At 42.7% G+C, this 12671-nt stretch overlaps 1 protein-coding gene across 1 annotated transcript; it reads right to left on the bottom strand.

The window, feature by feature from the left end:
* Positions 1-11703: 11703 nt before the first annotated feature.
* LOC134384943 (ubiquitin-like protein ATG12) lies at positions 11704-12357 on the bottom strand. The gene has a single exon (XM_063106763.1). The coding sequence runs from the start codon at positions 12350-12352 to the stop codon at positions 11930-11932; it is 423 nt and encodes a 140-aa protein (XP_062962833.1). The 5' UTR covers positions 12353-12357; the 3' UTR covers positions 11704-11929.
* Positions 12358-12671: the final 314 nt, after the last annotated feature.

The raw sequence follows: 12671 nt of genomic DNA, 5'->3' as shown, positions 1-12671 counted from the left end.
CCGCTGCGAAGTCACACATGATTGCCTTGAAATCTTAGCCGCCTTCCAGGGCACCCGACCAGGGTTGCAAGACACTCCTCTCAAGGAGGTGGAGCTAACTCTTTTCACAGATGGCAGCAGCTACATGGTTGATGGACTCAGGTGTGCAGGTGCCGCGGTGGTTACTCCTGAACGAGTACTATGGGCAGAAGCTCTCGGGTCCCAGGCCTCAGCCCAGTGGGCAGAACTTATCACTCTCACAAAGGCCCTTCAGCTTAGTGAAGGTAAGACTGTAAATATCTACACTGACAGCAGATATGCCTTTGCTACTGTACATGTACATGGGGCCCTCTACAAAGAAAGAGGGTTACTCACTTCAGAAGGAAAGACAATTAAAAATGTTCCTGAAATTCTTGCACTATTAGAAGCTATTTGGCTTCCAACCAAGGTTGCAGTTATTCATTGCAAGGCACACCAAAAGGGAACAACTGTAGAAACTCAAGGAAATAACTTTGCTGATAAGACTGCTAAAACAGTGGCACTCCAACCAACCGGGACATCAATCATAGCACCTTTGCTACCACAACCTCATTTGCCACTGAAACCTGAGTACTCTCCAGAAGACGAGGAAAAGGCTGAAACATCGGGATACCAAAAAAACATAACCACTGGGTGGTATGAATCAAAGGACAAAGCCATATGGCTACCAGAAAAAATGGGTCAATGCTTGGCTCATGAAATTCACCAAGCCACCCATTTAGGGGGAAAAAAGCTATTAGAATTAATTAGACAATCATTTAATTTTAATAATGCATCAAAAATTGTTGAATCATTAACTAACCGATGTCTTGCGTGTACTCAAGTAAACTCTAAACAGGTCACTCATCGATTGTCTGGAGTTCAACAAACAGGTAATACTCCAGGAGAACATTGGGAAGTTGATTTCACTGAAGTTACGCCTGGAAGGTATGGATACAAATACCTGCTTGTATTAGTAGATATATATTCTGGATGGGTTGAGGCGTTTCCTACCAAGTCTGAAACAGCCTCTATAGTAGTAAAAAAATTAATCAATGAAATTTTACCCCGGTTTGGGCTACCCACAACCCTCTGGTCAGATAATGGACCTGCCTTTATGGCACAAATATCCCAACAATTGGCCAAATGTTTGGGAATAAAATGGAAGTTACATTGCGCCTACCGCCCTCAAAGTTCAGGACAGGTTGAGCGCATGAACAGAACTTTAAAAGAAACCTTGACTAAGCTTCATGTAGAAACTGGCGAAACTGGATAGACCTCCTTCCCTTTGCACTATTAAGGGTAAAAAATTCCCCATATAAACAAGGATATACACATTATGAAATTCTTTTCGGTCGCCCCCCACCCCTATTACCCAGGGTGCCAATGGAGGCTGACCCCCAAAAGCTGCCTGCCCCTATTTTGGGGGAACTTCAAACCCTACAACAGATTTGTTCACAAATCAGAAACAAACTAAATGCTAACGCTTCCCTTCCAAAGCAGGAGCCACCCGGACCCATCCCTCAACCCGGGGACTTGGTGTACATAAAGAAGTTAACTGCCTCGTCCCTCCAGCCCCGCTGGACTGGACCATACCTGGTGATCCTCAGCACGCCCACAGCTATAAAGGTTGCCGGAAAGGATGCTTGGATGCATTGGACTCATGTCAAACCAGCACCGAACTCAAACCCCAACACCGACTGCTGGAGCGTCCAGACCACCGACCACCCAACTAAGATAAGACTAAAGAGACTTTAACGTGCTTTTTAAAATTCAACCTCTAAGATAGCAATGCTTTGCTATAGCTACAACAACAGGGGGGAATGTTAAGGGACGCCCCAACCCCTACTAACCTTAACATATGCATTCTGCTTCTGTACAAGTCGCTTGCTAAAATAAATGGGGGAATAAACAGAGTAGCATGGCCAATGCCATTTTAGGCGGCTCTGCCATTTTAGCCTGAAAAGTCCCTATGGGGAATCCAGGGTGGGGAGGGGCTACAGGGCTACCCACAAAATTAGCTTATGTATCGCTGGCTTGCTTGCATTGGCTAGATTGTGTCAGGTGCAAACAATTCCCGCCTAGCTAAAAATAAAAGCTGCGAGAGGTTTCAACTCGGGACTGCGCACTTCGATTGGCCTGCGTAGCGCTGGCTGCCAGAAATAAACTCTTTTCCCTTTCCTATCACCTGATTCTCGTGGGCAAATTTCTTTTACCCATTGGACGTTGGCCATAACTCCTAGCACCAAATAATTTTTAATCTTGAGTTTTTCCAACATGGGAAGGTCTGATGAGTGAACAAGGGATTTCCACAACCGCACTGCACCCTCACAGCAGCCGTGTGAAGCAAACCAGCCTGAGATTCCACTTCCCAATTTGTACATTAGGAAGCTGAGGCCCAGAGAAGAGCGATGACTTGCCCATGTCACAGCTAGATCACAGTAGTACCAGGGCCCACATGGAAGTCCCACCCCAACTCCCAGCCTTCGTCTTTCCTCAGAAACAAGCATTATGCCCATCTCTGAGCTGAGCAGAGTTAGAGTAAAGGAAGCTGCCCGGGTCTCAAGAGCTGTTAGGTGGATGGAAGAGGTGGTCTTCTGAGGGCCTCAGCAATAGCCCTGAAGAAGCAGAGGCGGGAAGAATACACACTGAGTTTGGGTGTCTCTAGACCTAAATCCAGGAGGACCTTCATTTTTCACATTAAATCCCTTCCACTCTTCCAGCCCCCCCAGTAAAGCTTTACTCAGGTTTCCTCAGACACAAATTAATTTGTTCTGAGAGGAAGTAAGGCATCTTTGAGTTCCCTTTGTCATCCTGGCTCCCTCCAAGTCGCTTGTCTGCTTCCTGCACACCTGGAGACAGACAGGAAGAAAAACGAACCTGCACGTAGGTGCTGCTGATCTGAATGTTCCTTACTGAAATCTCCCCTCCAAATGTGGATTTGGGGGCTGGGAGAAAGGCTGCTAAAGCCTCTGATGAAATTCAAACAGCTGTGGGAGGTGGCTTTAACTGGACAAGCTGAATGGGAGTCATCAATAATCTAGCATTTCATCAGGCAGAGCCAGATGTTGGGGCCGGAGGAGGGGGGCGTGCTGGGAGCAGGAGTGACAGGAGATTAGCAACCTCTTTTTCAGGAGTGGGAAACATAAGTTTCCAGGTACAGTGAGAAGAGTCCAGTCAGGGGCATGGATATGACATCCTCTGTCCAGATAGCCAAGGTCCTCAGCCAGAGAAGATCAATAACCTATTCATTTATTCATCCACTGGCCAAACTGTTACTGAGCACTGACCAGGAACCAGGCACCATACGGTGCTAGGAAACAAGGTCAATGAGACACAGTCTTTGTAATCAAGGGATTTATAGGCAGGAGGGGAGACAGACAGGTTAACTAATGAGTGAGCAGAATGCAGTAAATCTCTGCTGGAAGGTTGTGTGCTGCACAGTGGGGACACCCAGAGGCAATGGCCAGTTCTACTTGGGGATATCTGAAAAGATTTTATAGTAAGAGGGTGAGCCTTGAAAGATACTAGGTTTCCTGGGCAGAGGGAGGAAAGACATCCCGATATCAATAACAGTGATGTCTACATTTATTGGATGTGTGAACATGCCCAATGTGATTTTTTTTTTTTAAAGATGACCGGTGATCATCTTTTTAAAAAATGATCTTAACCCTTGACTTGGTGTTGTCAGCACCATGCTCACCCAGTGAGCCAACCGGCCATCCCTATATAGGGATGCGATCCCATGGCCTTGGTGTTATCAGCACCACACTCTCCCAAGTGAGCCACTGAGCCATGGGCCGGCCCCCCAGTGTGATTCTTAGAGCTATATTCTAAGAGAATATACATATATATTCTTTAACTTAATGCTCGCAATGGCCCTATGTGGTAGGTTTTATTGTTACTCCTGTCTTACAAATGAGGAACCTTGAGCCCAGAGTGGTTAAGAAACTTGCCCAAGGTCAGTTTGGGGAACCGAAGTGATATAGTGGGACTGGAGATCTGAGGTGGGTGAGAGTAGGTGTGCCTTGAATGGTGAGGCCAGAAAGGTGTGCAGAGGTCAGGCCACGAATGTCCTCAACAGCTTTGTTGAGCAGTGTGGATTTTATCCTGTGGGACAGGGAATAGCGTGACCTGATTACTGCTTTCCAAGATCCCTTTGGCAGTAGTATAGAGGAGAATTGGAGGCAGCAAGGCAAGGAGGCCAATTAGGAGGAAATTTCAATGACCCAGGGGAGAGATAATGAGCTTATGACTAAAGCAGTGGCATTAGCAATGGAGAAGACCTCAACACTAGAAGAGAAAATGAGCAGGAATTTCTGGCCACCAAGTGGAGGAAAAAAAAAAATTATTCTTGTGGAGTCACACAGACCTGAATTTGAGTCCTAGTCATGCCACTTACCTGCACTAGGCTCTGGCAAATTTTCCTTTTATAGTCTCTCCATCAGTAAAATGGAAAAAAATAAAATAAAAGGTGATTCCACTTATCTTTATAATTTTTCACTTGACTGTGAGCTCCTCGAGTGCAGACACTATGCCTAAATATTCTTTGTATTGCTACCACCCAGCACTGTGCCTGAAATACAGCAAGTGTTCCATGCTGCTGTTTTTTTTATTTTTTAAAGATGACCGGTAAGGGGATCTTAACCCTTGACTTGGTGTTATCAGCACCACGTTCTCCCAAGTGAGCTAACCGGCCATCCCTGTATAGGGATCTGAACCTGGGGCCTTGGTGTTATCAACACCACACTCTACCAAGTGAGCCACAGGCCGGCCCATGCTGCTTCTTTGAATGAATGTAAAATGGTTAGGGTTGAGGACAGGGAAGAATCAAGGATGATATCAAGTTTCTGCCTTGGCTGACTTATAGATGGTGGTGCCAGTCACCAAGATAGAGGGTATAGGAGGAATATGGTACATAGGTGGGGGTGGGGGGATGGAAGGAGGAGATCACAAGCTTTGTTTTATTTAATTAATTAATTAATTAATTAATTAATTTTTTAAAAGGTGACCGGTAAGGGGAACTTAACCCTTGACTTGGTGTTGTCAGCACCACGCTCACCCAGTGAGCTAACTGGCCATCCCTATACGGGATCCGAACCTGTGGCCTTGGTGTTATCAGCACCACACTCTCCCAAGTGAGCCACGGGCTGGCTGCCAACGAGCTTTGTTTTAAACAGAGGTAGCTAGTAGTGTTCACCATGATGCAAATCCAGGGAATGGTCATGGGAGTGATTGGAGAGCTGAGAAGGAAGCTTTGAAGTGTTCGGGAAGTTGTCCACATGGGTGTTGAACTTTGTTAAGTCAACACTCTTGACACTCGCCCTCTGTTACCTGGACCTATGAAATTTATTCCTGATAGGCCTCCTTGACTTGCTACCTCCAATTTAGCCTCTACAGTGCTGCCAAATTGATCTTGGGAAGCAGAAACCAGGTCATGCCAGATTCATGTGGACTCTGCAAGCAGACACTAAATATGTGTGAATAATATGCTATTATTTTGTGTAAAAAAGGTGGTGGTGGGGTTGTAGTGGGTTGAATTGTGTCTTCCAAAAGATATGTTCAAGTCCTAACCCCCACCACCTATGAATATGACTATTTGGAAATAGGGCCTTTGTAGATATAATCAAGTTAATATGAAGTCATACTGTATTTGGATGGTGTAGTGAATTGAATTATGTCCCCCCAAAGCTCTCTGAAGCTTGAGTTGTGTCCCCCAAGTTTTATGTATTAGAAACTTAGCCCCCACTGTGACTGTTAAGAGGGTGGGAAATCCTATTACGGTAGTTGAAAGGTGGAGTCTAGAAGAGGTGATTGGATTGTAGGACTGTGCAGTAGTGAATGGATTAAAAATGGTGGTCAGGGGTGTGGTTCTGAGGGCTTTAAAAGAAGAGAGTCTGTCTGTCTGTTTGTCTCTCTCTGCTGTCTCTGCTTCTACCATCTTGTAACGTGAGACCCCTGGGTCACTGTCACCACTTCCAGATGGACTTTGGACTTCTCAGCCTCAGAAACCATAAGCAATAAATGTCGTTTTCTTTATAAACACCCAGTCTCAGGTATTCTGTTATAGCAACACAAAAATGGGCTAATACAGATGGGCCCTAATCCAGTGAGTTGTGTCCTTATAAGAAGTGGAAATTTTAGACACAGAGACATGGAGAAGGCCACGTGATAATGGAGGCAGAGACTAGAGTAATGCGGCTACCAACTAAACACCAAGAGTTGCCAGCACCACAAGAAGCTAGGAAGAGGAAAGGAAGAAATCTCCAGAAGCTTCAGAGAGAGCATGGCCCTGCCAACACCTAGATTTTTGACTTGCAGCTTCCAGAATTGTGAAGAATCAATTTCTGTTGTTTTAAGGCACCCAATTGGTGGTACTTTATTTCCTATGAAAATAATAGAGAGGAGAATATAAATACATATGTATGATCACTTATGTTTTCAATAGTAAATAACGGAAGGAACAACTAGCTGTTGGCTGATCTAGGTTAGCTATGCTGGGATGACTGGGGGGACTCAGCTCTACTTCGCATGCATCCAACTGGCTTATCCACGTGTATTCTCAAGGTCTTGGTAAAGGTTAAGTGAATAAGTAGAAGTAGCCAAGGAAACTTAATGCCTGACCTTGGAACTGGCACCCTGTCACTTCTGGTTCATTCTATTGGCCAGAGCTTGGCACAGGCCAGCCCAGTCTCAAGGGGTGGTAAAACCGACTCAACTTCTTTAGTGAGAGACTTAAAAAGACACATGGTAAAAGATACAGATGCAGAAAGAAGTGGAGAAATAGAGACTTTAATGCAGTGTGCCACACTATATTATATTCATTATATTCATGTTTTTAAGATCTAAAATTTTCAGAGAGCTGGCCCGTGGCTCACTAAGGAGAGTGTGGTGCTGATAACACCAAGGCCATGGGTTCAGATCCCTATATAGGGATGGCCGATTAGCTCACTTGGAAGAGCGTGGTGCTGACAACACCAAGTCAAGGGTTAAGATCCCCTTACTGGTCATCTTTTAAAAATAAATAAATAAATAACGTAAAATAAAATAAAATTTTCAGAGTAAGAGACAAGAGATACAAATCAAATGAGATACAAATACTAAAACCAAAGAAGTGAAATGCAAATTCTGTCATATATATTTTGAGTTGAAAATAACAGTATGAACTTGTAATATCATTTTTTCTTTCTAAGAAATATGTATTTCTCAGCTCTGTTCACCAAAAAGTCCTAGAAGCAGTGACAAGCTGGTAGCAATGAGTCCTGCTACTGTTCATGTTGTGTTCTCAAATATCATTTTCTATGGAAAGGAATCAGGGCTGTTTGGAGAAATGGTTAGTTCCAGGCTGAAGCTGGAAATGTGCAAGAGAAGCCTGGGTCTTCTTGTCCTGCCTGAAATCAAGGAAACTCTTGAAGACTTTTGAGGTGATGTCAAAAGGACACAGCAGTCAACTTGACTGGGCTCCCACTATCCAAAGCTGTGAAAATATGATCATCAAGAGAATAATGACAGCAATAAATTATAACATGTCAAGAATATAAAATCTAAGAGTTCATAATTATGCTTTTTTTAAAAAAAGCTATCATTTGTCATCTTTGGTGGTTGCTGGGACACCAGCTCATTTTTCTGAAAATTGGTAAATAAAAAGAAAACAATCAGTGCAGCACTTATCCTGTCTTTTTGTAAAAATTATATTCAGGTTAACAGAGTGGATAAGTTGTTTTTTACTTTTTTTTTTTTTTTTAATACTAGTCAAGTGCAGTAGTAAGAAGCGGGGGAGAGTAGAACAAGGAGTTCGATCTGTAACTAACTGTGAACAATCGATTGAGATAACTCACTGCCTTCGGACCAGCTGAGTTTTTTGTTTGTTTGTTTGTTTGATACATTCTTTTTAACAGAACAATCACAGCTAGTAATTTCAGGAGGAATTAGTGAAACAGAAAACTACCATCACTATAACTCATGATGAAAATAATGAATCTAGGCAACCATTAGGCTTCTTGGGAAATTTATTTTAAAAAATGGATCACGCTGACATTACCTGAACCCACTGATCAGTCTCAACTCCAATAAAAGTGGGACAACTGAGCATCATGTTCCCTCAGATACAACTGGTATGAGGCAAGTGGAAGTTTACAACACAACCTTTGAAGAATTCACTCAAAAAATGTGAACCAGAATCTACTTGTCTTGGTTATGTGAGCCTAGAAGTAGACCCTGAGACTAGGATTCACTATAAGTAACTTATTTGGGAGGTTATCCCAGAAAACTCCAATAAGGGAGTAGGAAAGTGCGACAGGTACACTGTGGGCAACTGGAGCTCAACCTCCCTGGGAGCTTAGACAATGGAGAACACACTTCAGAGCTACCCCAACTGAGGGATGAAAAAACCATCCATTAGTTGAGGGTTACTTCTGGGGACATTAATTCTGCATTCCTGATGCCCAGAGCACAGGGAAGTGTGTGTCATGGTGAGAAAAAAAGTCCTCACACAGTGACCTTTGGCATGTAGAAATGAATGCTAGAAGAATGGAGAAGCATGGGCACTGGGTGCTACATTAGTCAGTACTCTAGATCTAACTAGTAGTTTACAGTAGAGTAAATGCCAAACGTTCCACGAGAATACACAGCCAAACCTGGAATGTGAGAAATACTACAGAACAAATGACTAAGTTTCTTCCATAAATTAATTACTTTAGAAAAAAAGGGGCAGTGTTATAGATTAAAAGAGACTTAGATGTATCAACCAAATGCAATGTGTAAACTTAGGATCCTGATTTAAATAAAAGAACTATATTTTTTGATATAATCAGAAAAAAATTGAACATGAATTGACTATTAGATAATATGAAGAAATTACTGTTAATTTAGTTGAGTGTGATCATGGTATTTTGGCAATGTTAGTTTAAAAATTCCTTATCTATTAGAGACTTTAAAAAATAGGTAAAGCAAATATGGCAAAATGTTAGAAGTTGTTAAATTGAGGTGATGGGTGTATGGGAATTCATTATACTATTCTGTCTGTCTTTCTGTCTGTTTAAAACCTTATGAAAGAGAAGGAGGGGAAAGAGGAGGAAGAAGGGGTGAGGAAGGAGGGGGCACACCAGACCACCTGGATTTGAATCCTGGCTCTGGGGCTTTCTATTTTTTTTTTTTTTAAAGATGACCGGTAAGGGGATCTTAACCCTTGACTTGGTGTGGTCTGCACCACACTCAGCCAGTGAGCAAACCGGCCATCCGTATATGGGATCCGAACCCGGGGCCTTGGTGTTATCAGCACCGCACTCTCCCGAGTGAGCCACAGGCCGGCCCTGGGGCTTTCTAGCTGAGTAAACTTGAGCAAATTACTTAAACTCTCTGTGCCTCAGTTTCTTTATCTGCAAATTAGGATAGTAACAATGTCTATTTCATAAGATTGGGGTAAGGATTAAGTGGGTTAATATCAGTGAAGTGCCTAGAACACTGCTCAGTAAATATTAGCTTTTCTTATTCCATCAAGAGTGAATTCCATTGTAACATGCAGGGAATGCTGACCTCTGGACCAACCAAATCTGGCTGAGGGTGTGGTTTGGTAGGAACGTGGCAGCTCTCCCTCAAAGCATGTGGTTGGAGAGTGGAGCAGTGTTCAAGGGAAGGGTAGTTCCAAGAGGAGGAAAGCATAGTACTGCACAGGACAAGAGATTGGAGAGGAGGTGTGACTTCCTAGGTGTGTTTCAGGATCAGGAAGAGGTGGTATTAAACTGCAAAGAGCAATTCAGACACAATGTAAAGTGGAAGGGGGAGTGAAGTAAAGCCCAAAGGTTTACCACATGTCAGCCTGGGGGACCACCAGGGAGAAGAGTGGAGGACTGGTTGCCGACATTTCCTTCACTCCACCTTGCTGCAGGGGACCTAAGGCTCTGGAACAGGAAGCACCAGGGGTAGTGCATACCCATTGATTAATCAACTAATGGGCCCCTGACAGTGACTGGACGATGCAAATGTCTGTAAGTGAAGCTGGTCATGCATCTAATGACTCTCTCATTCTGGAAGATGAGTAACGTACAAGGTTGAAAGAGCTCATAGGGCCAAAGTTATATCTTCCTGCCTCAACTCGAGTCTCCAAAACCAAAGGAAGCATTAACACCCCACCCTGGAAAAGAGGTTTATGTTTTTTTAGTTCCTTTCCAACAGCCTCCATGCACTTAGCCAAAGGGAGAATGAGCAGCATTTGCAGAATGGTTTTAGAGAGTGGTCTGAGCTCCTCTCCCTCCCTTGGAGCTCCTGGCAGAGTGGAATTCCTGTGAATTTACTCCTCTTCACTCCAGGATAGAGTATTGGGTTTGCTAGGTTTGGGGAAGAAAACTTATCACTCTCAGGCAGCCTGCTGGACCCTTGGGGAGAATTCTCGGCCTAGGAAGCTATTGCAACAACCACTGCTGCTTTTACTTCCTCTCACCTTCCACCCCAAACGGACTATTTTCAGTGTATCCTGGACTTGAATGTCCTCTGGGTGAGGACCAGCCTTTGTGCACATATTCCCAGGAACTTGGGAATGAGTAGAGAGAGCAGTGTGGTGCAATGGAAAGAAGTTTAAATTTGCAATTGGAAGAACTGGTTTCAAGTCCTAGCTCTGCCACCTACTTGCTTATTTATTTATATGTTTGTTTGTTTGTTTGTTTACCTTGGGCAAGTCAGATAGCCTCTCTGAGCCTCTCCTTCCTTATTTGTAAAATGGGAATAATAATAATAATAATACCCTCAGTGTGAGATCAAGTGAGATAATGGGAGAGCAGAGAAACTCCTTTCAAAATTCAATTTCATGCAGAACCCCAATATATTAAACAGATTAAAAAGGCATTTTATATACATAAATGTTTTATAAGTTAAGATTCATAATATTAACATATTAAAGTCAATAATGTAATAATCAAGAGGTTGCTTTGATGAATAGAAAAATTTGAAATTGAGATGTCAGATGATAGTTGCAATCTCATGTATCCTGTTTACTTCTAAATTTTATTTTTGGTTATGCAGACCAAAAATCCTGATCCCGCAAGTAGGTAGTTGTACACCATAATAGTGTTTTAAACCTTGCAATCTTAGGATCCTCTTTAATTATCTTAAATCCAGAAGCTTCAAAGAAGAACAGTGGGGATTTTCCCCTCAAACAGAATCAATAACGATTTCCAACAGCTCAAATTCTTTATTTTATTTATTTATTTATTTATTTTTTTGTCTTTTTCGTGGCCGGCACTCAGCCAGTGAGTGCACTGGCCAGTCCTATATAGGATCCGAACCCGCGGTGGGAGCGCCGCTGCGCTCCCAGTGCCACACTCTCCCGAGTGTGCCACGGGCTCGGCCCCTCAAATTCTTTATTTTAATACAAGGTAAACCCCACTGACAATAAAGGCTAACTATCTAAAGACAATATCATTATAATGCATCATATATTAACTTGCTATTATTGTACAACTGATGATTATGTCACGAGAAAAATGTGCCCCAAACAGATGTGTTCCAAACCTCACAGGGTTGTGTGAGGATTTTACAAAACCACCTATGTGGTACACCTAATGCTAAACCTCAATAATTAATACTTAGACTATAAAACTACTAGAAGAAAACGCAGCAGAAACGAGCCATGACATGGGACTGGGAAAGGATTTTTATTTTTTATTTTTATTTTTTTATTTTTTTATTTTTATTTTTATTTTTTTTTGCACTCTAACGTCAATCTTTTATAACAATTTGTGTATTAATACAAATCGCATTTTTGTGAGTCCATCCACTCTATGGATGTTTGCTTACACATAAACATGGGTCACAGTAGATATATGAATAGATACATGAGTCATATCTGTTAAGTCTCTTGCCACAAGCACCAAAACTTTTCAGAGCTGGTTCCTCTGTGGAAATTCATTTAAAGTAGCAAGTTGTTCTTTTCTGTGGTTCATCCCCATGCCTGAGATTTGCAATAATGTAGGACCAGTTTACCATCACTGCCAAAACACTCATAGAGGGTTCCAACTTCCTGGTCTGGGGAAGGAGCAAAAGACTGATTTACGTAAATAAACAACTGTTCTGAAGCCACAAGTTTAAGGAACTTTTTGATGAAGTCAATGAGTCCTTGGATGGTTCGGGTTCGCTCTACAGCCCACTTCTTTGTTTTCATAATAGGGGTGTCTCCCACAGCCTTTAGCAAGATGTCAATTTTTTTCTTGGTGTCGCCGGCAGGTTCCTCCGTCCCAGGGGATACTGCAGCGGAAGAAGGAGGCTCCGGAGTGACTGTTTCTGGGGAGACGTCTGTCAGTCCTTCGCCGCCAGCAGCAGTTGAGGGAGGAAAGGGAAGTACAGACTCCGGTTCCTCCGCCATCTTTCTCGGTGGAGGCGAGGGCGGCTGGGAAAGGATTTTTAAAATAAGACTTCAAAAGCACAAGCAATATAGGTAAAAATAGACAAATGGGTTTACATCAAACTAAAAAGCTTTCATGCATCAAAGGAAACTGTTAACAGATTGAAGAGACAACACAGAACAGAGAACAACAACAGAGAAAATATTTGCAAACTACACATCTGACAAGGGGTTAATATCAAGAATGTGTAAGGAACTTAAACAATTCAACAGCAAAAAACCAAATAACCCAAACATTTCTCAAAAGAAGACATATAAATAGCCAACCAGCATATGAACA

This window comes from Cynocephalus volans, chromosome 8 (genome assembly GCF_027409185.1).
Source record: "Cynocephalus volans isolate mCynVol1 chromosome 8, mCynVol1.pri, whole genome shotgun sequence".
NCBI classification, from domain to species: Eukaryota; Metazoa; Chordata; class Mammalia; order Dermoptera; family Cynocephalidae; genus Cynocephalus; species Cynocephalus volans.
The sequence above is the reverse complement of the archived record's forward strand: the minus strand, read 5'-3'. Positions and strand labels throughout refer to the sequence as shown.